General features: G+C 34.0%; 1 protein-coding gene across 1 annotated transcript in view; it reads left to right on the top strand.

The window, feature by feature from the left end:
- Nucleotides 1-24,919, top strand: part of Root (ciliary rootlet coiled-coil, rootletin) — an 84,385-nt gene that overhangs the window by 53,505 nt on the left and 5,961 nt on the right. The window contains exons 2-28 of the mRNA XM_088275991.1: nucleotides 740-859; nucleotides 1,949-2,104; nucleotides 3,422-3,669; nucleotides 4,758-4,923; nucleotides 5,929-6,126; nucleotides 6,842-6,976; nucleotides 7,508-7,704; nucleotides 8,494-8,611; nucleotides 9,304-9,540; nucleotides 10,157-10,308; nucleotides 10,388-10,533; nucleotides 10,625-10,755; nucleotides 11,447-11,614; nucleotides 11,698-11,892; nucleotides 12,248-12,437; nucleotides 12,519-12,688; nucleotides 12,780-12,972; nucleotides 13,806-13,989; nucleotides 14,348-14,523; nucleotides 15,780-15,965; nucleotides 17,529-17,709; nucleotides 19,002-19,167; nucleotides 19,553-19,666; nucleotides 19,748-19,955; nucleotides 22,786-22,898; nucleotides 23,745-23,921; nucleotides 24,013-24,120. Of these exons, the coding sequence (XP_088132117.1) occupies nucleotides 740-859; nucleotides 1,949-2,104; nucleotides 3,422-3,669; nucleotides 4,758-4,923; nucleotides 5,929-6,126; nucleotides 6,842-6,976; nucleotides 7,508-7,704; nucleotides 8,494-8,611; nucleotides 9,304-9,540; nucleotides 10,157-10,308; nucleotides 10,388-10,533; nucleotides 10,625-10,755; nucleotides 11,447-11,614; nucleotides 11,698-11,892; nucleotides 12,248-12,437; nucleotides 12,519-12,688; nucleotides 12,780-12,972; nucleotides 13,806-13,989; nucleotides 14,348-14,523; nucleotides 15,780-15,965; nucleotides 17,529-17,709; nucleotides 19,002-19,167; nucleotides 19,553-19,666; nucleotides 19,748-19,955; nucleotides 22,786-22,898; nucleotides 23,745-23,921; nucleotides 24,013-24,120 (4,533 nt within the window). The remainder of the gene's footprint in view (nucleotides 1-739; nucleotides 860-1,948; nucleotides 2,105-3,421; nucleotides 3,670-4,757; nucleotides 4,924-5,928; nucleotides 6,127-6,841; nucleotides 6,977-7,507; nucleotides 7,705-8,493; nucleotides 8,612-9,303; nucleotides 9,541-10,156; nucleotides 10,309-10,387; nucleotides 10,534-10,624; nucleotides 10,756-11,446; nucleotides 11,615-11,697; nucleotides 11,893-12,247; nucleotides 12,438-12,518; nucleotides 12,689-12,779; nucleotides 12,973-13,805; nucleotides 13,990-14,347; nucleotides 14,524-15,779; nucleotides 15,966-17,528; nucleotides 17,710-19,001; nucleotides 19,168-19,552; nucleotides 19,667-19,747; nucleotides 19,956-22,785; nucleotides 22,899-23,744; nucleotides 23,922-24,012; nucleotides 24,121-24,919) is intronic.

Here is a 24,919-nt window from a genome sequence, read left to right on the forward strand (position 1 = left end):
TTTTTTCCATTTAACCAGACTAAGCTGCATCAACGTGTGGCCGGTTACAGTATAAAATAATAACAATGATTTATATTATATGTTTATAATGACCGGGTATTTCAAATATATGATAGTAGTCTGTCGGCATATTCAGTAGTGTTATTAATACAAGTTAAAACCAACTAACTAACCATCACGCCTCTTCAACGCAGGGGTAGCAGAATAGAGCGGAACACCAATCTGTATTTGCGTAGACTAGGAGATACATTTATATATCTCCTTATACAAAAGCTTGCGAGATTTCTGAAATGTTCAACCGGAACACCGGAATGCCCCCAGTGTACAGTACAGTGAAATAAATGACAAAGTAATTATTATAAATAATCCTTCACGGATTATTATTTTTAGACTTTTTTGTCAAATCAAATTAAATTATTACCGGGACGTGAAGTAAACCGGCCGGGACACCGGGAATTTGTCTAAAAACTGGGATTATCCCGGTCAAACCGGGACATCTGGCAAGCCTACTTGTACCTTTAGCCGCCGTTTATTCCCACTCCTGACCTGACTAGATTTTTTTTCAATACATATTTTTTAATTACATTTTTTTTATGAAGTCTTGTGTTTAAAAATAAAAATCACTCAAATGGCTATCGTATCATGGATTTCTGACTGAAAATCTACGATTTTACCATGGAGCTACATTTCGACTCATTTAAAATATGGATATAATAATCACAGTTACTATTGGTTTCAGATTCCGGGGTCTAGGGAGCCGTTGTTGACGCCCCGCAGCGCCCGGGGCGCCCCGTCGGAGCGCCGCAGGCCCGGGGGCCTCGCCAAGGGGAGGCCTGAAATCAAACCCCCCGTGCAGCAGGTAAAAATTATAACAATCTACTATTCTTTATTCTATTATTATTATTGTATTGACAAAAATACTTATTTTTTTATTTAGGTGGATTTTTATTTTCATTAATTCATTCGGCAGTCACTTTGTTGTAAAATCGATCCATTTTTAATTCATGTTTTACTTAGTGAATACCACTATTTCTTAAAATCTACTGTGACACGTGTTTCGATGCATTCCGCATCATTTTTAAACACCGTATGTTTGAAAATGTGTTTGAAAATGATGCGGAATGCATCGAAACACGTGTCACAGTAGATTTGAAGAAATAGTGGTATTTACTAAGTAAAACATTAATTAAAAATGGATTTTTATTATTCAATTTTTAATAAAAATTTATTAAATCGAAAAATCCTATCAGGCACTGGATTACTCACCCTACAGATCAATATTATAGGTGTCTCGACTTGAGATGAAACGCCTATCGTTCTTATGCGAATAAGAATATGGAAGTCTGAGCATCCCAGAGCTTACAACATGGCATTTGTCTGGCTGAAGTGATCATTTTATACACTTGTGTAACGTTCACCTTCTTTCGTATAAAAACAACGTTTTATCTCAAGTTGAGCCACCTAAAATATTAAAAATAATAAAATAACTGTTTATCTATGACAGTGGTTCTTAACCGTGTTAGAGGTATCCCATCCCAGTAAAAAAAAAGTACGATGCTCAGTAGGTGTATTGTTTTAGCGTTTGAGGTCATGTATTATTTTTATTGTTAGATTGATATATTCATTTCAAATAATATTCTAGATCTATTGGATAAATTAATATATCGTGTGTCGTATCATTTTTCATAATATCGTACAATAAGTCGGGTGTGTTTTGACCTCCACTGAATCCGGGAGACTGACTCACCGAACCCCTGGGGTTCGATCGAACCCAGGCCAAAAACCACTGATCTATGAATATCTATGTTTGTCTGTGTCTTGATATGTATGCAATACCGGCTTCAGGCTTCTAAACGCCCTTGTCGTTTTATTTAGGACCCCTTATAGATAAAATTCTCGTCAAGTAAGAAAAAAGCAGTACACCTGATCATAACGTTCCACGTTCCAGGTTCCCGCCAGCAAGATGGATCCCCATCGGTATGACGAGAGCCCCCCGGGCTCGCCGGACGGCAGGGCTCGCGAGGCGGGCTACCGCAAGCGGCTGGAGGCCTACCGGAGGGCCCATCACGACCAGGCGGCCCTGGTGGCCCGACTCCAGGCCAAGGTATAATGACGTCACCATACCCAAATTTCACCCTACTGCGTTTACAAATATTCGAGTATTATTTTAACCCTAGTATACTAAACTATTTGTCCGCCTCTATAGTGTAATGGTCAGCACGCTCGGCTACCGTACTTGAGGTCCCGGATTTGATTCCCAGGGGGGTCAAATAAATATAAGTGATTTTTTCACATTAATATTTATTCAAATAACCCTTGACTGATACCTGAAGTAAAGGGTTGATCACCTTTCCTTCATGTGTTAATGATCGAGATAACACTGCGTTTATATGATGCAGTGCCCTATGCACCATCGGGTGCGGATGAGGGTATGAAAAAATGTACTAAACTATTGTAAAAATTACGACAGCAAAATGACGATTCCTGGAAAAAATAAAGTTCGCGTCGTTCCCGCGCCCCCTGCTTTATAATACCTTCTTAATGTACTTTTATTTTTTTTTCATTATTATGTGATCTTTTAAACCCAAAGAATATTAATAGCTAAAATTCCCGATGATTTAAGGGGTATTAGGTTACCTCATGACTTACCAAAAAATGAAAATATGACCTCAATAAAAGTGCCTTAGTTTTCGAGATATTTCCACTTTTATGAATTTTCCGAAAATTTACCCCTAAGATCGGTTTTTGAATGCCACCTCTTGAAATATTTGTATCTTAAGATTTTAATTTTTGTTTCATAACTAAATACAAAAATGATTTAATTTGACATAAACACTTTTCACTTTACTAAAGCAAAGCAATTCTTTACATCGGAATTCCTAATAAATGAAATAATTATAAAATCAGCTCATTTTGCATAAAAAAAACCAATTTGTTTTTTTTTCTAAAGTAAAATATAGTAAATGTTATACTGTTTTTAAAATGACATAAATTGAACAAACTTTAAAAATAACTTACCAGGTTAACGTCATAAATATTTTTTCAGAGTGAAGAGTCAAAGTCACCTAAAAATTTATTTTGAAATCATTGACAGGGCATTGATATATTTTTTTCCGTCAAGACAAGCCAGTATTGGTAATATTTTGCACTGTGATCAATAGAGTACTTATTCAGTATTATTAAACAAAAATTAGAATCCTAAAATATGAAAAATTGAAAAAGTGGCACTCAAAAAACTGATCTAAGGCGTAGAGGTTCGGAAAATTCATAAATGTGAAATATCTGGAAAACTAAGACACTTTTACTAAGGTCATATTTTCATTTTTTGGTGAGTCATAAGCTGGCCTAACACCCCTTAAAAGGATACGTCGGATTATGGGACACCCTGTATAAATGTGATATCTATGTTTGTACTTGGTAGGTGTTGCAGTACAAGAAGCGCTGCACGGACCTGGAAGACCACATGCTGGACACGCCTTCGTCTGACACGTACCGCGCGCCCGGCAAGGCTGCGGCTGCCATCCCGCTGTCGTCCTCCACGGGCACGGGTTCGGGGCCCTCGCACGCCACGGCGCTGGAGCAGGCGCAGCAGCACCTGCGAGATGCCCGCGAAGAGCGCATACACGACCTGGAGACGGCCCTCAGGAGGCTGGATGAAGAGAGGAGGAAGTAAGATGCTTCGTTCATTTCCGTAGTAAACGCATTTGGCTACCGTGCTGGAGGTCCTGTTCGATTCCAAAGATTCAAAAAATATATTTAGACAGGCGTCGTGGCATAGTTATGTAGGAATAGACGCTCAACTGCGAAACTGGCGTCGCGGGTTCGATTTCCGCCAATTGCAAAATTAATTCAAGAATGATTTTTTTTTCAATTGATCTCGGTGTTTGTGATGTATTTTTCACATTTACCTTCCCTATTCTTACTTTTGTCCGCCTCCGTAGTGTAATAGTCAGCATGCTCGGCTACCGTTCTGGAGGTCCCTTGTTCGATTCCCAGGGGGGGTCAAATAAATAAAAGTGATTTTTTCACTCTAATATTTATTCAATATTACCCTGGACTGTTACCTGAAGCGGAGGGCTGATCACCTTTCCTTCCTGTGTTACCAATTAAGATAATACTGCGTTTATATGACGCAGTGCCCTATGCACCATTGGGGTGCGGATAAGGGATTGAATGAACGAGTCCTTACTATCCTTCCTGCAGACAAGCCTTTGGCTTTTCGGGTTATTCCTTTAAAAAAAAACACTCTTCGGACGAGAAAGGTGTTTCTACTCGTTCGGTCGCCTGATGCTTAAGGACGGGAAGGGTATTTCTACCTTCTGCGCCATTGTGATTTTTCACTGTAATGTTAATTAAATATCTCTCTAATTGGTACCTCAGACTCATATCTGATCACATTGCCTTTAAGTAAGTATCAATCAAAACAACGCTGCGTCGATGCAATAGAACGCTCTATGCACCGGATGAGAGTTAGAAGAAGAAGAAATCAGATTATAACAATCTGATTTGTTCAGTATTTAAAAAGAAAAATATTTACTGTAATATAGCTTGGCATTAATATTTTTTCATAGTTTTAGTAATATATTCCTCCATTTGTATGAATCTTTGTTAAATCAGTGACTATTTTTCATTAGCTCTTGTACATTACACTGGTTTCTATACTTTGCTTAATTTTATTAATTAAAAATAAAAAATAAAACATACGAAATGTGTAAAATTTTTTTTAGCATTAAAATTATTCATTTGATGTTTTCCAGGTGTGAGAAATTTGTTCAAATCAATTCGTCTCTTCGGGAACAACTGGAAGAATCTCATCAAATAAACGAAGCTCTGACAAATGATTTGCAGAAATTGACCAACGATTGGGAAGGACTTCGGGAGGAGATGATCATCAAAGAAGATGAATGGAAGGATGAAGAACAGGTATTCATTTTACATACTACTAATCAATCTTCCTGCGGGAAATCAGAGTACTACTAAATTTTCTCAGCACTAGAGCAGTACAGGAGGATTTCCAGCAGTATAGGAGGTACAAGGATCAACTGAACGCCACATTGAGGTTGGCGGGGATTGATGGTGACTGGGAATCGCGGGCTAGAGACAGAGATGAATGGAGAAGCTCTGTCAACGGTGTTCACGAGGTCTCTGCGGCCAGCACAACAGAAGTGACGAGTACATAGATTGCGCAGTGTGTGCTCGAATTGCTAAGTCCAAAATTGGCATGTTCAGCCACATGCGTACATGATGATAGACTCATAGATAGCCCCACATGCTGAGGACAACATACTTGAGCGCGAGTTGCGAGCTATTATTACAAAATTTTCTACCTTTGAATCACCCAAACGTATTTTATATATTTTAATTTTTCTTACATGTATCCTGAATTTCTGAAGAATTTTTTGGAAAAATGTTCCATTCAAAATTTAGTGGACATTGTAAGGGCAAAAACAATATCTTTTTACAATAAAATGTATTTAGATTTTTCACTTAAAATGAGTTAAATTAGTTTATTTGTGAATATTATTACCGTATCGGATCTTTTGAAATGCACACACATATGTTCAGTTAAGAACAGTTGAAAAGTTGAGATGCTCAAACGAAGCAAGCTAAATAAATACTTCACCAATTTCTCAACTGGTGGCGCCACAATCAGTCTTACTTCACAAACCTATCAAAAAGTCTACTTGTATGTAGAAGATTCTGAGACCATTGCATATATACAGGAATAAAAAAATATTGCAATATGGATGTTCAATAATGGGCAGGATGGTGAATGTTACACAAGTGTATAAAGTGATCACTCAGATCAACCAAACGCCAGGTCGCAAGCCCTGAGATGCAAAGACTTCCATCTTCCTTCATTAAAAAATAACAATAGATGTTTCATATCAAGTTGAGACACCTTTGATATATTAATTTATGTTTCAGGCCTTCAATGATTATTATACAACAGAGCATAACCGCCTTTTGAGTTTGTGGAGAGATGTGGTTTCCGTCAAGCGACTCTTCACCGAGATGCAGTCGGCTACTGACCGGGACCTGTCTAAAATCAAGAATGAGATTGAATCCACTTCTCGGGATCTCATTTCTGTGTCCACAAATGTCTCGGCAACTGCAGCTAGCAACGTGAGTCAATAATAATAATATGTATGATGAACCAGATTAGCACTGTTAAAATTCTAGTGTTTACCTTCACCCCTCCCCAATGGTGCATAGGGCACTGCATAAAATTGATGCTATTTGGCAAGGTAATCGTCTTTGTACCGATTGATACAGGTTCCAATTGATTCAGTCGTACTAAGTCTTTCTCAGCCATCCTCGTTCCGTTCTCTCATTAACATTTGTCAAATATACTCTCTTCATCATTCTCTCATCAGCTAATTCTATCTACGTTGGAAACGTAGAACAAATGGATGACGAGAACCACCTCAAAGAATCTTTCTTGATATTTTCAATTATCCCTAACTCAATTTGATTGTTGACTATATTGAGCCAAGGTGATCAGTCTTATGCTTAAGATACCGGTTTAGGATAATACTTAATAAATATGTGGGTAAAAAAACTGTTAAATTTATTTTTACCTCCCGGAACTGAACCCGGGACCTTCAGCATGGTAGCCAAACTGGTGGTAACTAGTACATTATGGAGGCATGCTTAAAAACCCTTTAATCTAACCTAACATAACCCAACCCAACCTAGTCTAACCAAAGAGTGAAATCTAAGAACACAATATTATTCTAATGTTAGTAAGAGCCAATAGAAGAAGCTGTATAGCATTTTTTTATATTTATATTTTTAGTAATATTACAAATACTAATTTAGTTTTAATTTTAAATTTTAGGCTGTCGCTGATCGTGAAATGGCCGACTTGCGTGCAAAGGTCGCTCAGCTTGAGAAACAGAAAGAGATTGACTTTGCAGAAATTCAGCAGAGGGACATGAAAATGCAGCAGTTGATGGGTGAATTGAGATCTTTGGTAATTGTGCTTTTTATATCTATATAAATATAAAAATTTTAAATCTTCTAAAGTTTTTTTCCGATTGCTTTGCAATTTTAACACAACCTTGTATTCAAACATCTTACTTGTGAAGGACGAGCGCTCGTTCTAGTCGACACCTTCAGATACCTTGGGCCACTCATGGTGGAGGATGGTAGTGTCCCTCATACTGGAAGTCCTGAAGAGGAGAAGGTGGACATGGTTGGGACATGTCCTTAGAATGCCACCTGAGAGCATCAACCCCTCATGTCTCTTCTTCCAACCCCGAGGATTCCGGCGCCCCAGAAGGCCGCTGACGACCATTCGCCGACTATACTCAGCGGAACTTCGAGACGCCGGACTGACCTGGGATGAAGCCAAGGAGATGGCGCTTGACAGAGTGACTTGGAGACGTCTCGTGTTGGCCATATGCTCCACCTAGGGAGCGAACATGGAAAGAAGAAGGAAGAAGGAGAATAAATAATTAAAATAAATAAATGGATTATTGTCAATGTTTGTCTTGTTTGCTAGGAGGAGCGGAGCATTCGTGCTGAGGGTGGTTTGGGAGAGCTGGGTGCCCTTCGCTCCGAAGCGGGCACCTTGAGAGGGGCTCTGGCCGCCGTGGCTCGGGCCGTGCTGCGGGACAGTGAGAGGGCCGCCACGCAGGCCCCCCCTCCCCACCTGCATCTCAGCCACGCACCTCCGCCATCGCCGCCACCCACTCACAGGTCACCTATTTATGCCAATACATAATAAATTTTACTTTTACGGTAACCTTTTTACATTGTGGTTACATACAGTCGAACCCTGAAAATCCGAACCCAAGGTATCTGACGTGCAGGATTGATCACTTTGCCTTCTTGTGAATAAAGATTAGGATGACGCTGCGTCAATAACTCATTTACTCGTTTATTTATTTATATATTTTGTTTTATGTACATAAAAATTTACATAAAATATTACATAAAACATTTTTTTTATTTGTTTAATAAAGTTACATTTTTAAGTACAATAAAATACATTTTCCAATAAATATTTATACATATGTCAAACTTTTAGTTTTAGATTTGCTGTGCCTCTCCAAAAAAGAGACTGAGCTCTTAACATATAAATTATAAGTTATTTCCTACACAGACACATACGTATACATACATACATGCCTGTGTATGGACAGGTAGATAAAATAATATTACTATAATCAGATAGAAAATAGCAAGTGGAACAAGAATTACTCCAGAAGTAATATTTTCCTCTTAAAGGCACCTCGCGGATGTAAAAAATGTCAATATAATGCAGTGCCCTAAGCACTTTTGGGTGTGGGTGAGGGTTTAATGAAGACAATACATACAAAAATATAATAAAATTGGAGAATTATCCAACTTTGATGTTAACATATTTGACACTTTTTCAGTTGTTTTCTTTAACATATGACCGGAATTCATGGAAGGAATTCAAGCCTGATCAGGTTTGTGCAAATACCTAGATAGTAGCATTAATTTATATGCTTGTTATAACAGATCTTCAGATACTCGTGGTGGTGTTGGCGGGATAACTGGTACTGCACTCGCAGAGAGTACCGTATCTGCTGTTCAAGCTGCCCTTCGAAGACATCAAACTCATATTCATGAACTGCAGGTAAAAAGATTTAAACATAATAAAAGATTAAAGGATAAAGATTCATAGACAAAATAGGAATTTATGTTAGCATTATAAGAACCTTTTGATTTCAATATATGGAATTGTAATACTTTTCAAAATCACAACATTTATACATTACCTACTTATTAATCTTTATGAATATGTTTTATCATGAGAACACTATTATCATTTCTAGCCATAAGTTATTCTATTTTTGTCAAAACTTGTAGACTTTTGAATGAACAACATTTCATCTGAGTCTGTTATAAACATAATTCATGTGTATTTGGAACCTAGCAAATCAGCTTAGGAATAGTAAAAAAACATAAAATACTAAATCAATATAGTTCACAATATAACTTTGTTATAAAAAACATTATATTTTATTACTTAATTATAACGCCGAGTGGTTTCAATATAAATAGGTTCTTCCTCAAGACTAATAAGTCTCAATTATTAATTTGTTTTTAGTGATCTTAAGACAGGTTAATATTAATAGTATTTATATGAATTAGTCTTAAAGACGAAGCTGTTTGCTTCGAAACCTGTAAAAATTTGTAATGATTTTATAAGTTATGAAATCAATATCACAATTTTAGTGCTTCAAGCATTAATAATACATTTAATAAATTTGCAGAGTAAATTGTTCCCAACATTTGAATAACTGTCCTTCTTCAATGTTTTGGCAGGTTAAACTTCAAGGCAACAGGGAGCAGTTGGTCAGCAGTCGGAAGCAATGTGAGGCTGCGGAAGGCAATATCGTCAACTTGGATAAGAAAGTACACGAGTTACAGAGTCTACTAGACCAGGCTAAGGGACAGATTAATAAGATGGACCAAGAAAAAGAGCTTATGCAAAAGACTTTGGATTCATTGCGCAATGATAAAGCAAGCTTGGAAAAGAACCGTGTCGAGATCAATGCTATGGTTTGTAATTTTATCATAACTTTGTCTGCATGATGTCCATAATGTAATGATTAAAATATCATTCTGTACTGGTGGCCTCTGATATATAAGGCATTTCACTTTGCTTTCATTATTATATCTGATTTGAGCACCCTAATTTATCCGCCTTCATAGTGTAATGGTCAGCACGTTCAGCTACCATACTGGAGGTCCCGGGTTTGGTTCCCAGGGGGGTTCAAATAAATGTAAGCGATTTTTTCAATCTAATATTTATTCAATATTACCCCCTGGACTGGTACCTGAAGCGGAGGGCTGATCACCTTTCCTTCATGTGTTAACGATTATATGATGTAGTGCCCTATGCACTATTGGGTGCAGATGAGGGTTTGAAGAAGAAGAATTTATCAAAGGGTGCAGATTAAAAACAGAATTTCAACTATGTAATTCATTAAAATCACACAAATCATTATGCTTCATCCATATTTTCAGGTTATAATACTACTTGCCTTTGGTATTAACATGAGTATGTTACATAGTTTTGGGCAATTTTGGATCTCTCTTCATCTGGGCAATGTTAGTTAACGATGATGAAAGAATTTTTAATGGTTAATTAATATGTATTTTTTGTTGTTTTTAGATTGACTCATTAACATTGGATTATGAGAAACTTCAGAAAGCTAACAGTAAGATGCAAAAACATGTTGATTCATTAGAAAGTGAAAAACGATCGTCACAAGATGAAATCGATAGATTACAGAGAGAAGCAACAAACAGAGAAAGTATTTTGAGGTATTTGATATTATACTTACACTTTTTAAGTTTAGAAATTCAGTTAGCATTTTCTTGATTTAAATAATACTTTTTTTAGATCTGAGGAAGACAGATCAAGTCGGATAAGGGAAGAGTTATTGAATTTGCGAGAAGAACTAAGTAAAAGTTATTTGTCTAGAGATCTTTTAGAACAAAACAAAATGGAGGCAGACAATCTTCTCTCGCAAATGGAGAAAAACAGAGGTACATTAAATTACTTTAAAATCAAAACAATAAACCTTGAAAATCACTGAAAAATGTTTTTCTTATCTCAAGAGCATTGATTTCATTATAGGTGATCTGGAAATTGAATTAGAAAGAAGCGTATTGGATAGAGCTGATTTACAAGACTCTCTAGAAAAAATGGACTCTGCCGTTCAACAACTTGAACAGGAAAAGAAACAGCTTTTAGGTGATATGAAAAAAGTAAGAATTGCATAATTTTATTATAATTTAACATATTTAAAAATTAGTTTAGTTTTTACTTTGGAATCTTCCATTCCACTGACTTAATTGTGAACCATATTTTTTAATTAATCAACCCGTCACTTTTGTCATCTCTCCGATGTCAAAATAGTTGAACAATTTCAGGTAGATGATGTAACATATCTTATAACATTATATATATATCCCTATCCTTGCTAATAAATATAATAATAAGTTATTTCAAGACTGTTAAACAGTGGGTAAGGTGTAGCTATAATGGTATGGAAGAAAATCTGAAATCTGGGCCCAGTATTTATTCTATTTATGCTAGAGATATTTCAGATTTAGGAAATAATGTGTACTAGGTATGCATTGGAAGCTCAAGCTTAGGGTTAAACAATCAATGTAATATTATTTTGAGAAATAAAAATACTTTGTTTTTTGATCCACTCACATTTTTATTAACAACCAACTAGTTTCGCCAACAACCTGTTGCCCTCTTCAGGGTTTAAAAGTCATAAATTAAACCCCGAAGAGGGAGCTTGTTGCTGAAACTAGCTGGTTGTTAATAAAAATGTGAGTGGATCAAAAAACAAAGTATTTTTATTTCTCAAAATAATATTTCAATATGATCCACAAAGTTAATGCTTTCAATATTCAAAACACAATTAATATAATACCTGTTTTACAGCTTGAAGAAAATAAGAGCAATCTCTTGAGTCAAAACAGCGATGTACAAGGCGACTTGAATTCTTTGCGAAAAGAATTATTAGCCGCTGAACAAACGAGGCTTGATTTAGAAGCAGACAAGAACTCCTACGCCGAGAGGCTTAAATTCTTAGAAGGAGAAAAAGAAAAGGTAGGTGGCTTTTTATAGAAGTAAAAACCTACTTTCCATTCATAATACTTCTACATATTTCTCTTTTCTTTTGTTTGTACCAGGTTGAACTAGAATTAGCTCAAGTATGCCGCGAAAGAAGTGATCTGAGTTCACAGCTCTGCGCACTCGGTAGAAAGAAGGACTCCATAGGTGAAGAAAATATGCGTTTGCAACAACGCTTGGAGCAAGCCAATGAAACTAATAACCGACTCAATAGAACATTGGAAGAATTGGTGAAGGAATGTGAAGAAAAACAAGTAAGAATAAATACATAAAAAAATTAAGAATTCTATTAATTCAAATGCATTCAAGAACTCACAGAGAGATGGGTATGCCTTGAAACCGGTAGATCATAACGTCAGTGAGTGGTTATATAGTAACATAACCAATATTTTTTTAAAATGTTTGACCACACAGTAAATGATTTAAATATTCAAAAATATTTAATAAAAGGATATATATTAATTCGTTATATATATTTTTTTAATAATTATTGAAGGTTTAAAAAATATTCTTAGTTCTTTGGGGCGGTGTCTTAAAAGTAGGCTTTTTTTTTAAAGTTGTAATTTAAAAGAAAAAAATATTAATTGCAATATTTTTCATTATTTGTAGGTCATGTTGGATGGAAATGAAAAAGATTTGCAACATCTTCAAGAACAGTTAGCATCACTGCGAAGTGAAAAAGAAGCATTGGAGGGTATTCTTTTTGACACATCCAGCAATCTTGAAGCTGTTGAAAGCAAGAGACAAAAACTCGATAAAGAACTCCAAAATACATTATTGAGTGAAGAAAATCTCAAGGGTAAGGAATACTGAAGTATAAAATAATCAATACCTTTTTTAAAAACCTATCGCTAACAAATTAATGTATATTTGTCCTCAGGTCAAGTTATTCGTTTGACTAAGGATCTCCAAGCTTCAGAAAAGAAGTTTAGAGATACGAAAAATACATTGCTACAACAAGCTGCCAAGAAAGAAGCTGAATATCAACAAACAATTACAAATTTAAATAAAACTAACACTGAAAATGTAAAAAAATTGACAGAGGAAAGGGTAAGTCATGAATCAAGTATAAATTACAATAAAATGCTTTGTATTTTAACATTTTTGTGTTATTTATTGACCTTCGTTTATTTTCATGAAGGAACAAGTTCGTATTTCGCTGGAAAAGCGATTGCAACAGACCGTACTAGGATTAAGTGGTGAGAAGGATGCAGAAATAGCAGATCTGCAAGAACGGGAGCAGCAGTTGCAGGCGGCCATTGATAACCTGTGTCAACAACACGAAGAGGCATTATTGAGGGCTGAAAATGACAAACAGCAGGTTCTTTTAATAGGTATAACAAACATAGTGGGGAATTTCAATGTTATACTAATTAAAAAGTGTATAATCTACTTTTGTACCTTTGCGTTCAAATGGGACACGAGGACTCAAAAAGAAGACATGGTTGTGAAAAAGATAATAATACAAAAGATTTGGCAATTAATTTGTAAAATAAAATGATGATAGAAATATAAAAATAACACACTTGTATCAGACCACTTTTCAGTTGATTAATGTAAACATGTTTCGAGTACTACAGATGAACCAGATGTAAATACTACAGGTGAAAACAATAATAATAAAATATTTTTTTTTGTATGTTCACCTGTTCGGGTGTCCAAACTCAAAACACAGTAAGGGACATTTTTTTGTAGTACGTTTATATTGCATTTTTGGACTAAGTAGATTCTACTTAATCCAAAAATGCAAAAAAAACGTAGGTAATACAAAAAGTGTCCCTTACTGTGTTTTAAGCTTGGACAGCCATGTTCATGATAACATATGTAGTTCTCAAATCTATTTACATTAATAAACTCAAAAGTGGTCTTAAATACAAGTATTTTATTTTTGTATTTAAATCATAAAATTCGGTTAGTGTCGCGGACTCTTCAGAGAGAGTTTTTGAGTTCAAACCCACTCTACCACAATTTGATACCTATTTTTAATAATGAGCCGCTTAGGCTCATAGAAATAGTATGAAATCTAAGTATTTTTGTAAATGATAACAACACAAATATTTATCTTTTTTTTTAAATAAAAGTTTTACTATGTGAAGATTATTGCATTGTTTGCAGAGTGATTAACATTATTTTTATGGTGACAATATTTGTATTTTATGGTTAATAGCTCATCATGATCAGCAAGCTTTGCTGGAGAGGTTGGAGGAAACAAAGCGTGCATTGGATAATGAAGTGAGCATTATAGAACGGCTTCGGAGAGAATCGCAGTCCCGCTGTGAGCAGGACAGAAACATCATCAACCAGCTCAAAGATGAACTTACCAATATGAAGAGCAAACTAGAGGAATCCAAGTAGGTTGAAAGATTATCACAAAAGCCATATAAATAAGAGTCGATTTCCCAATTTACAAGAAAAAACAGACACAGCTTTACTTCTGCTAGAATTTACAATTTGAAAGTTCATAATTTTTTGTTGATATTCAGCTTCTTTCTCAGCAGCTTGTTGTAGCAATGTATTTTTCGTATCTCTAAACTTTTCTGAAGTTTAGAGATCCTTAGTCAAGCAAATAACCTGACCTGAGGACAAATATACATTTTAGATTATTCTGTAAATGAGATTTCCTTCACTCAATAATGTATTTTGGAGATCTTTATCGAGTTTTTGCTTTCAACAGAATATTATTTGCTTATCACTTGTATTGTTTTACAGGATTAAATCTGAAGAGGACTTGGCTAGAGCCGAGACCCGTATTCAAGAATTATCTTTGGAAAAAGAAAACTGCTCTAAAGAATGTCAGGACATTCGGTTACAGCTCCAACTTGCTGAAGATAAATCTGATAATCTTAACAATCAACTCAACGATACATTAAGGAAGCTCAAAGAACGTAAGGCTTAGTTAATAATAATAATAAATTTGAATGATTTATATAGCGCCATTTTCGTAAAATACTACTTCAAGGGCGTTTGCTTATACAGAATGGATTATGATCTGGAAATGATAATGATAAAAAAATTAAAAAGAAAAACGTCGTCAATCCGCTGAGTCTGAAGGGGGGAAAGTGGAACCGCCGTATTATTGCGCCTTCTTCTCGGTTTTCTCGGGCTGGAGCATAGCCAAGATATTATTTATCATCCTCAGTTTAGTGGTATGTGCGTTTGTCTACTGTGATAGAGTTCCTGGGATTGATTCCCAGGAGGGTTAGGATAAATAAATATATGTGATTTTTTTTTACTGTACTAAAATTACTCTTAAACTGGTTCTTGAAGTTTGAGATTGATCACCTTCATGTAATTGATGATCAAAATAACATCGCATTGGTATGGTGCAGTGCCCTGTGCCCCATCAGGTGCCAATAAGGTATGAAAGAAGAAGATAAATTGATTTTCATCATGTGTAATTTACATTACAATTAATGATAGACTTATACATCAATATTCTCAGCGTCAGAATTAGTTATTACTATTTATTTAGTTGGTTATTACTATTTATTTACTTTTGTAACATGTTTGGAGAATTACGTCATCTGAATATTTATTGAGATTCGTTTGCCTCCATAGTATAGTGGTTACTGTGTTTTTCTACAATGTTGGAGGCCCGGGTTCAATTCCCAGGGATGTGAAAATATATATAAGTGTTTTTTTCACTCCAATATTTATTTAACTATACTGGTACTTGGAGCGTAAGACTGATCTTTCTTGTCTTCATATAATCAACAATCAACATTGCATTAATTTGATGCAGTGCCCAATGCATCATTGGGTACGGATGAGTGTAAAGAACACGAATAATTATTGTTTATGAGTAAAATGAAATACAGAAATGATTCTGATTTTTCAGATGCACAATAATTGAAGGTTTTGAATTTATAGTAAAATGTTATTTGTATATTATTTTGAGAAATAAAAAGACTTTGTTTTTTGATCCACTCACATTTTTACTAACCAACTAGTTTCGGTAACAACCTGTTGCCCTCTTCAGGGTTTAATTTATACTTAGTGTATTAGTATAGTATATATTATGAGTGGATCAAAAAACAAAGTCTTTTTATTTCTCAAAATAATATATCAATATGATCCACAAGTTAATGCTTTCAATATTCAAAACAATGTTATTTGAAATTATGGTAATATTTTTCTATAGTTGAAAATGAGACCGAGAGTCTCAGAAAAGAGTTGACGGACGCACGAAGGCAGCTGTCCAGCAGCAACATTGAACGTGACAAGTATAACAGTACCAACAAGGAACTAAGGGACCAAGTAAAGAGGTCAGAACAAGAAAGAAGAGAACACGCCAGGTCGTTAGAAGAAGCATTCCATAAAATTGCTGGTAAATTAAAACACATTATTTCTTGAATGTTTTTTGCAGATACTTTGTGGCACATTTTATAAACTTTATAAAATTAATCAACTTTGTTTTAACCACTTTTTTATTTTTAGTACACTTTAAGCAATCGGTTTTGACAAGAACCTTGTCATCATCAGGGTTTATTAAATTCTATAATATTGAAATACTCATAGTTAATTATTCCCTTACCAAAAACTTCCACACACTCCGTACACCATATGAAAATTATTCATACATATTTTCATATGGTGTACGGAGTGTGTGGAAGTTTTTGGTAAGGGAATGTAATTAACAATGAGTATTTAATGTTTTAGAATTTAATAAACCCCGATGAATGACAAGGTTCTTGTTAAAACCGGTTGGTTAAAGTGTACTAATAATAAAAAAGGTGGTTAAAACAAAGTGGTTTCATTTTAAAAAGTTTTTAAAACACATTACTTCAAATTATTCTCAAATATGCTATTTGTTTCATCATATTTCTAGAATGAATATGATTCAATAAGTATTTTTTTTGTCACTCCTGGGAACTTCACATTCTCCTTATTATCTCATCCATTATCTCGTTTCCCGGTTTGTGATATGGAATTTTTCATGCATCCGTATAATTGTGTCAATTGCTTATCAAAATACATGTGATACTTTTATTTTTAACCGCAACATACATAATATTATAGTAATATGAACATATCACTATCTATATCGTAACCTGTTCATTGCTATGGAGAAAGTATTATTTAAAAGAATTATATTTTATAATTTTTTATAACATTTTGGTCAAACATATGCTCGTCAATAAAGTAAAAAGAGTTTAATTGTGCGTATTATTTTTTTCTAAATACACATAGCTCTTAAAAAAACATTAGATTTAAATTATCTACCAACATTTCTTTATTCTGAATTTAATAATATCATGTAAAAACACAAATACATAATAATACATACTTTCTCCACTTATTAATTTATCTGCGACCATCTGGTCATTATCAATTTGTCTGATGATTTTATAAGTTAGATAATGTTGGTAACTATGAAACCAGAATACTGGTATAAATAATAAGCGGAAAAATCTATATGGTTGGTATTCCGTTATGTTGTAAGCAATCTTGGTGGATAAGATGTGTGATTCTCAACAATCTAATGATATGTGACAGTGGGAACACGCAAATGTCTTTATTTTTTGGTGCTCATGGTCTCCAACTGTATTGCCTGACTTAGAAATTATTGAAATAGTATATGATCCCACTGTATCTGCAAACAATTTAAGAAGACTTATTTTCAATGGTTTTGTATCAAGTGTCTCTATAATGTAATTTAGTAATGATTTTTTAGATCTCAACTTCACAATTCACTTATTTATTTACATTGTATTATTTTGTAATTCTACAATAAATTTTACATTCGGCTTGTGTTCTCATGTTTGAATGTTTTTAATTTAAGTTTTACTTGGTAAATACCACTGTATTTTCACCATGTATTAAATAAAAAAATGGATTGATATTACCGCAAGGTGACTTTCGAATAAATTAATTGACTTTTATATTTAAGGATTGGAAGAACAAAGAAACGCATTGGAGGTGGAAAGAACTCGTCTGACAACTGCAGCGGGAGAGGCGGGAAGGCAGCATACTGCGCTCGCCCGGCAAGCTGCAGCCACAAGGGAACAACTACAGAAGGCCCAGGGAGGACTGGATGCTAAACAACACGAGGAGAAAGAACTTCATGCCAGGTCTAAATATTTCAAATTAATAAATACAGAATGTACCAAGTCAAAGTATGTATATACCATTGCTACCATATGGCTGCGAGACATGGTGCTTATCTGAATGAAATAAGAATATGTTTTGAATATTGAAAGCATTAACTTTGTGGATCATATTGATATATTGAACCCTGAAGAGGGCAACAGGTTGTTGCCAAAACTAGTTGGTTAATAAAAATGTAAGTGGATCAAAACACAAAGTCTTTTTATTTCTCAAAAGAAATAAGAATAGGCTGAATGCGTTCAAGATATGGACCTTTTGAAGAATACTAGGGATATCCTGGAAAGGTTACATCTCGCACAACGAGGTACTACAAATAATCGAAAGCGCCTTCAAAAGAAGGCGCCTTCTCGCGACTATCTCCAAGAGACACGCCAAATGGATCAGTCACGTGTTGAGATGGGAGGGTTTCCTGCGCCTGATAATAGTGGGAACGATCAATGGAACAAACGCCAGAGGACGCCCAATAACAACGTATAAGTCGCAAATATCTTTGCAACTTATACGAGGACATGGGTTGTTCGACATATGAGGAGCGGAAGAGGGTTTCGCAAAATAGACCAGAGTGGCAAAGGAGGTGTCATTTGTTGCTGCAGACCAATCTACAGGATTTAGACAAGAGAAGAAAGATACCAAGTCTCTCTATGGCTGCTTCTAACCCACAATTTTTTTCATCCTTCAATGCTTCTTCCATCATCAATCAACCTGTAAAATATAATACTGTTTATGTTTTGGTACTTCTCAAATTCATCCGACATTTGGTCACCGGTTGGTTATACCTTATGTGGATACTCTATGTCCTCTCATGCATGCACAATTTCACAACATGTAGTACGCTCACAATCTTTTCCGATCATATATGACAGTACCTTAACTATTTTCAAATAGAGTATGTTTCATACAGCGTTGTCAGGTTATTAATTTCTTGAAAATAAATCGAAAATAAATAATATTTGTCATTTTGAAATCGGTGGGGTATTAATATTGTCGGATGTTAATGACATTGAAAAGAAAATAAATGAATATTAGTTTTTTAACTCTCTTAAGAAAATAATTTTTGTAAGTGACTCAATGGACCGAACATTAGCATTCTTTATTCATCCTAATATTCTTCAGTAACAGTCTAAGAAATCATATCTTGTAGATAATTTACCCAGATGCTCACATAAGAGTTGATTAAATAAAACTATTTGAGTTTATGTTCTCCTAATCAATAAGCAGTAAGTATTCCACAAACTGACTCATATTCTTTTATTAGGCTTCAAAATGAGATAGAAGAGCGTGAACGAGTTCAGCAAGAGCTTGCTCAGATGAAGAGACAGGGAGCAGAGTTAGAGAATCATCTGGTCACTGCAAGACAAGAAATTGGGAGGCTCAGAGCGAGAGGGGCTGAACTGGAGGAGAGGTGCCATACTAGAGATCAGGTTTGATTCTTCCCTTTTTATTAACAGAAATATATCTCGCACCTCTAACTTTAAACCACATATCTTCTTCTCTTCATTGTATATAATAATCTCTGTATTAACCATTTTTTTCAATGTAAATCTCTAAAATTATATATTTTTATTGGAATGTTTTTTTAAACATTAGCATTTTGACACATAGATCTAGAACGGTGATTATTTATAAGAGAATATGATGATTTTAACTGGACAAAAGCAGGATATTAGGAATGTAGACTAGCCTTATATACTTATATGAGACATTTTTGTATGTCAAATATAAAATATTAATGCAATATGTTTAAATTATATGAATATGAATATTTATGTTGGTTAAAATTACATAAGTTTGATTGATGATTCGTAGGAATTGTTGATGAGACTAGAAGATTCGAGAGGAAAGGAAAGAAGATTAGAGGATTTGAAACACAACTTGGAAGTTTGCCTCGCAGATGCCACACAGCAAATCCAGGAACTGAAGGTTAAATCAAAGATATCTGCTACATTTGCAATAGTAAAATCATGAACTGAAATACTTAAAACTATTATTATTTTGATTTAGGCACGTCTTGGAGGAGCGGAAGGTCGTGTGCGTGCTCTTGAGGCACAGACCACTACAGCAGAGTCTAACAGAAGGTGTGCTGAGCAGAGACTTGGTGCTGTGGGCGCTGCTTTGAGAAGGATTGCGGGAATACCTATAGACGCTACGGGGTCTGTTGCTCCGGGAACTAGGCTGACAAGTCCAACCAGACGATGGAGTCCTCATCGAGGTATATTATGTTGTTATTTATTGCTTCAGCATTCACTTTGCGTTTAAACATGATTAAATTATAAATAAAACACTTGTTTTTTACCACTTGAGTATTATATTGTTATGACTAGTTTCGGAAGCTACACATGCTTCCATCAAACCTGTAAATGGAAGCGTTTGTAGTTTAAGAAACTAGTCATAACATATAATACTTAAGTGGTAAAAAACAAGTGTTTTATTTATAATTTCTATTATGTTGTACTGTATTAAAAGCTGGTATTACTTATTGATCAGGTTAAATCACATTATTCCATATGGAAATATTTGATGACACTACAGGGTATATTTTGATAATTTTTACACAGAAAACAATTATTTGGAGATTTGTTGTTGAGATTCGTTTGAAACAATTTAAACCATCCAAGTATAACAAGTATTTTAATTTTAAAGAAAATATTCCATAAAACATATGGTTTTTATTAGGTGTCTTAAAAAATAAATGACGGAGAAAATATCTCTATAACAATTATATATACAATTTATATTTATTATAAATAACATTTTTTAAATTCATTTTGGGAGATTTTAATATTTACACAACTACACCACGGCGTTAGTAAATTAATTTTTAATTAAACTCATAAAATAAAAACAATTTGTGTAAAGTATGTAACATAATGTCAAAATATGTTGAAATGCAAATTTTTGATGGAAAATACATACAAATTGCACTATTCCCAATTAGTTTTGGACACATCGCTCACTCCTTTCAAGAACGTCATAAATCAAAAATCGTCAATTTTCAGTTGTGCATGTTTTCGGAATGCCCAGAAAATGTACTATATCCCAGCAAAAGAGGCATATTTTTAACTTAATATTTACCCGCTACAGGGCAGAAAATGTTGTTTTTGCATTTTGAAGAAAATGTATTGTTTAATTATTTTTATAAATAAATTAAATATTTTTCAAATGTAGAAAAAACCTTCAGGTTTTACCTAAAAAGATCTGTTGCACGGTAAAAAGTTCAATAAGTGGCTTGATATTTATTTTTAATACATTGTGTTTTATTTTCAAACTTTAAAATCGTTCTCCTGAAAAATCAAGTATTTTGATTTATGACGTTCTTGAAAGGAGTGAGCGACATGTAAAAAAATCTTGTTTATCATTGTGTATAAAAGAGGAAAAAAAAACAGATGTTGTTGAACTTATTCAAAGTAGTGTAATCGTATTAATCCACAAATATTTAGATAAGAATAAATAATATTTGATAAACAAAGTATTTCATCACTGCATTTTTATAAACGTATTAGGGAAATAACTCACACAAAATTTTAGATAATAATATTCAGTTTCTATTTTAAAATATTACCTCACTCTTATGATAGTATGGACATCCTTGTTACTAGGAAGGCATTTTTATCTTTTTTATTTAGGGATAGCAAACATTTTTTTTAGCAAATATTCATGTCTGATAACTGACTAACTTTAAGAAGTAGATCTTTAGAAACAGGTGGTATTATTGTTAGAGATGAAGAAAAACAGCTCAGACTTCTACAACATGTTAGGTGCTTACTATTTATGTATAAAGTGATCACATAAACCGTAAACTGGGCAATGATAAGTCGTAAGCCCCGTTAATGTTCTCTTCTGAAAAAGTCACTCTTTTGAGATACCTATGAAATTTGAAATATTCAAATATATGACATACTTAATCTCAAAATTTCATCTATCTACTTGATCAATTGCTGTAGTACGCCCAAGATATTGAAAAATGAGATTTATTAACATCTGGTATACAACATTTTGAGTGTGTCCAATTACAGGAGTTATTTTCATATTATTTTTTGACATCTCATCAAAGATGAAGAAGAATATGGAATTAGAAGAATAATATTTTTATTATTTAAGCTTATAATATAAATTATAAGCTTAAATAATAAAAATGAAAATGGTATTTTCTGGCGTTTCTCATGTGTGTGATTATAATCCAGGATTCGGACCTCACATACTAATATAAGAGTTTCTGCTTGATAAAAAGCTTCTTTACATCTCACCAATAGATGTCTCTAGTAAAGTTCTAGTGATTCAAGAACAAGGTTTCTAAATTGGTTCATATATACAGAACTTCCAAGAATTTGGGTAGTGTGGTTGTTAATAATGGGTAGAATTGGTGAATGTTACACTTGTGTAAAGTGATCACTTAAACCAGCCTATGACGGTCGTCAGCCCCGTAAATTACCCAGACTTCCATATTCTTCTTCATCTTTGATGAGATGTCAAAAAATAATATCTGGTATCATTTTGACTTTTCCTCATTTATATTTTTATTCAGTTTATACATATACTATTTCTTTTGGCCAGTCACTAATTAATTAATTAATTTATAACTGTACAAACTGTAAATTATTGATCATGCACTGTATATTATTGCACAGTAGTTGCTGTTGATCCACCAATATCCCGGGAAATCGAATCCAACGAGAGAAGAAATAAACATTATTCAAGAACGAGAGAAATGCTAAACCGAAATAAGCTGCTACTCTCAACTGCTTGGCCTTCGTGGAATAACTATTACACCAAAAAAATACTGTTTCACCGCTCACTACGAAGGAAATATTTATGAGACGGGTTAAACATAAAACCAAATAAAAATGGCGTAGAAACACAAAATAAAATGCTTAGCACACCAAAGCGAAAAGTGAAAGATGTCCATCAATAATATTGTGTAAATGTTACTGTATAAATGTGTGCTTTGTTTAATACACGCTTGTTTATTTGCACATTTTTGAAAAGGAAAATTCATTAAAAACAAAAATGGATGCAGGAGACTGTAAAACCAACATTTTCAGGTCAAGATCATTTGGATAAGTCGGTCGATGTTATTATCGACGTTGATCCTGACATAGTTCGAAAAGGAATAAGAAATCTTATGCAGCAAGTCGGTCAAGTTGAGAGGGAACGGGTAAGTCGAGAGATTTCATTGAACTTATGCGACTTTATGAACACGTTAAACGCCAATACTAAAATTAGTCAATTTTGAAATTTACAAAAAAAAAAACTTTTTGGTAATTTCCTATTTTAATAATATAATGTATTTAGTTCATTTAATTTTTTGATTGGACAATGGGTTCTATAGTTAAAGCATTTTAAATATAGCTCTTGATTGATGTCACTAGTGCCCCCCAAGGTGCTGCGGTCCAACACAGTCGAGGTCACCGGTGCCCCCATGGCGTTTAATGTGTTTTTTAAGAAGAATTATAATTTTTTGATTGATTATCAACAATATGTCTTATAAGCAATAATATACCGCATGAAAAGATCCCCAAGATCATTTATACAGAGAATTATTACACACACGATAAATTTGAGCAACGAAACCTGCTTCCATTCTCGTAAATAATGAATCCATTAAAAGGGCAATAAAATGATAATGGATAAATGGATGCACCTTTCCCTTTCAACTATTCTTTCTTCATTTTCTTTACCTTACATCAAATGTCATATACATAGTATGTTCCATATGTATATGAACATACTAACATACCCTGAACTTACATCATCGGTATCCATCAGATATATTTTACTCCTACATCCAAGGAGCTAGAATGCATAAGTGATGACTTTGCTTTCATATAATTAATAATAAAGTTAATACTATATCAACATGATGTCTTGTGGACCAGTCAGTAAAAATAAGGGTCATGACTTTGAAATATATAAATAAAAAAAAAATATTTTAACATTACAATTTGACAATTCAATAAAATTAGTTTGAGTTTAATAATAATTACGATTTGGTTATTTTTAGGATGACTTGAAGTCACAAATTTGTGGCTTACGCAAACAATTGAAAGAGGCAACGGAACAAAAGAGTAAGGGAGACGGGGAACTAACTGCTGCAGTAAACAACCTGAGGTCTATGGAAGACAAGAAGAATCAGTTCCAAGCGAATCTTGCTCAAAAACAGGCTCAGCTGCAAACGCAGGTAGATAAAATAAACAATTATTTATTTATAAGTCAGTTATAGTATTAGTTTGGTAATGATACATATAAATGGATTTTATATTATTTTACAGACTGAAGCACTACAGGAAAAAACCAATGAAGTGAGCTCTTTGAAGGAGAAAATAACTGCTTTGGAGCTCACACTTAACAGTGGAAATGATGAGAAAGGACAGTTGGAGGTATATACACTGTACATTTATTATTATTTTCATGCATATGTATTCCCTATTTATTTAACAGTTAATTAAAAACTAAAAATGTATCAAATAGTAATAGTATAATAGTAATAGTATAGTAGAGTACCCCACTCATTAAAACACTGGTGGCAAATTTAGTTACTATATATAAGAAAATAATTGAATGATATTTTACTTATATGAAAAATAAATAATTAAAAAATAAAACAGTCATATAAGGCCACATTTGAGTGTATCAACGTAAACACAACTAGTTTTGAGAACTACAGATGTTCTCATCTATAGGTAAAAATACAAACTGGAGTCAGTTTGTGTTTTAACCCGTTGATGGGAACATCTGTAGTTCTCGAAACTAGTCGTGCTTACATTAATAAACTCAAAAGTGGTCTTATACAAGTGTTTTATTTTCATACAAAAATCTAGTGTTATTCCAAAAAGTTAATGCTAAGTCAATAAATAATATTTTTCACAAATAGTAATGAAGGTTTTATTTTTCGTTTTCACGTTACTGATAATAACTCTATAAGGGTGGTGACTCACCGGAGCCATTGTAACGTGTTACGATACGACGCGAGCATTCGTATAGTCAGTACAGCGAGCCGAGCGTTCCATCTATAGTTTCGGATGCTCGCCACGAGCGATGTTACGACGTTACGTTACGATGAAATTCTCCAGTCAGTCACCACCCGAAGGGTTTTAAATAGCAGTATAGTAATGAAATATATATGTGAAAATAGAACATTTTGATTCTCTAAATATCAGTGAGTTCACATAACACCAG

This window comes from Brachycentrus maculatus, unplaced genomic scaffold (genome assembly GCF_059751285.1).
Source record: "Brachycentrus maculatus isolate JH-2025_06_01 unplaced genomic scaffold, ASM5975128v1 h1tg000037l, whole genome shotgun sequence".
Lineage (NCBI taxonomy): Eukaryota > Metazoa > Arthropoda > Insecta > Trichoptera > Brachycentridae > Brachycentrus > Brachycentrus maculatus.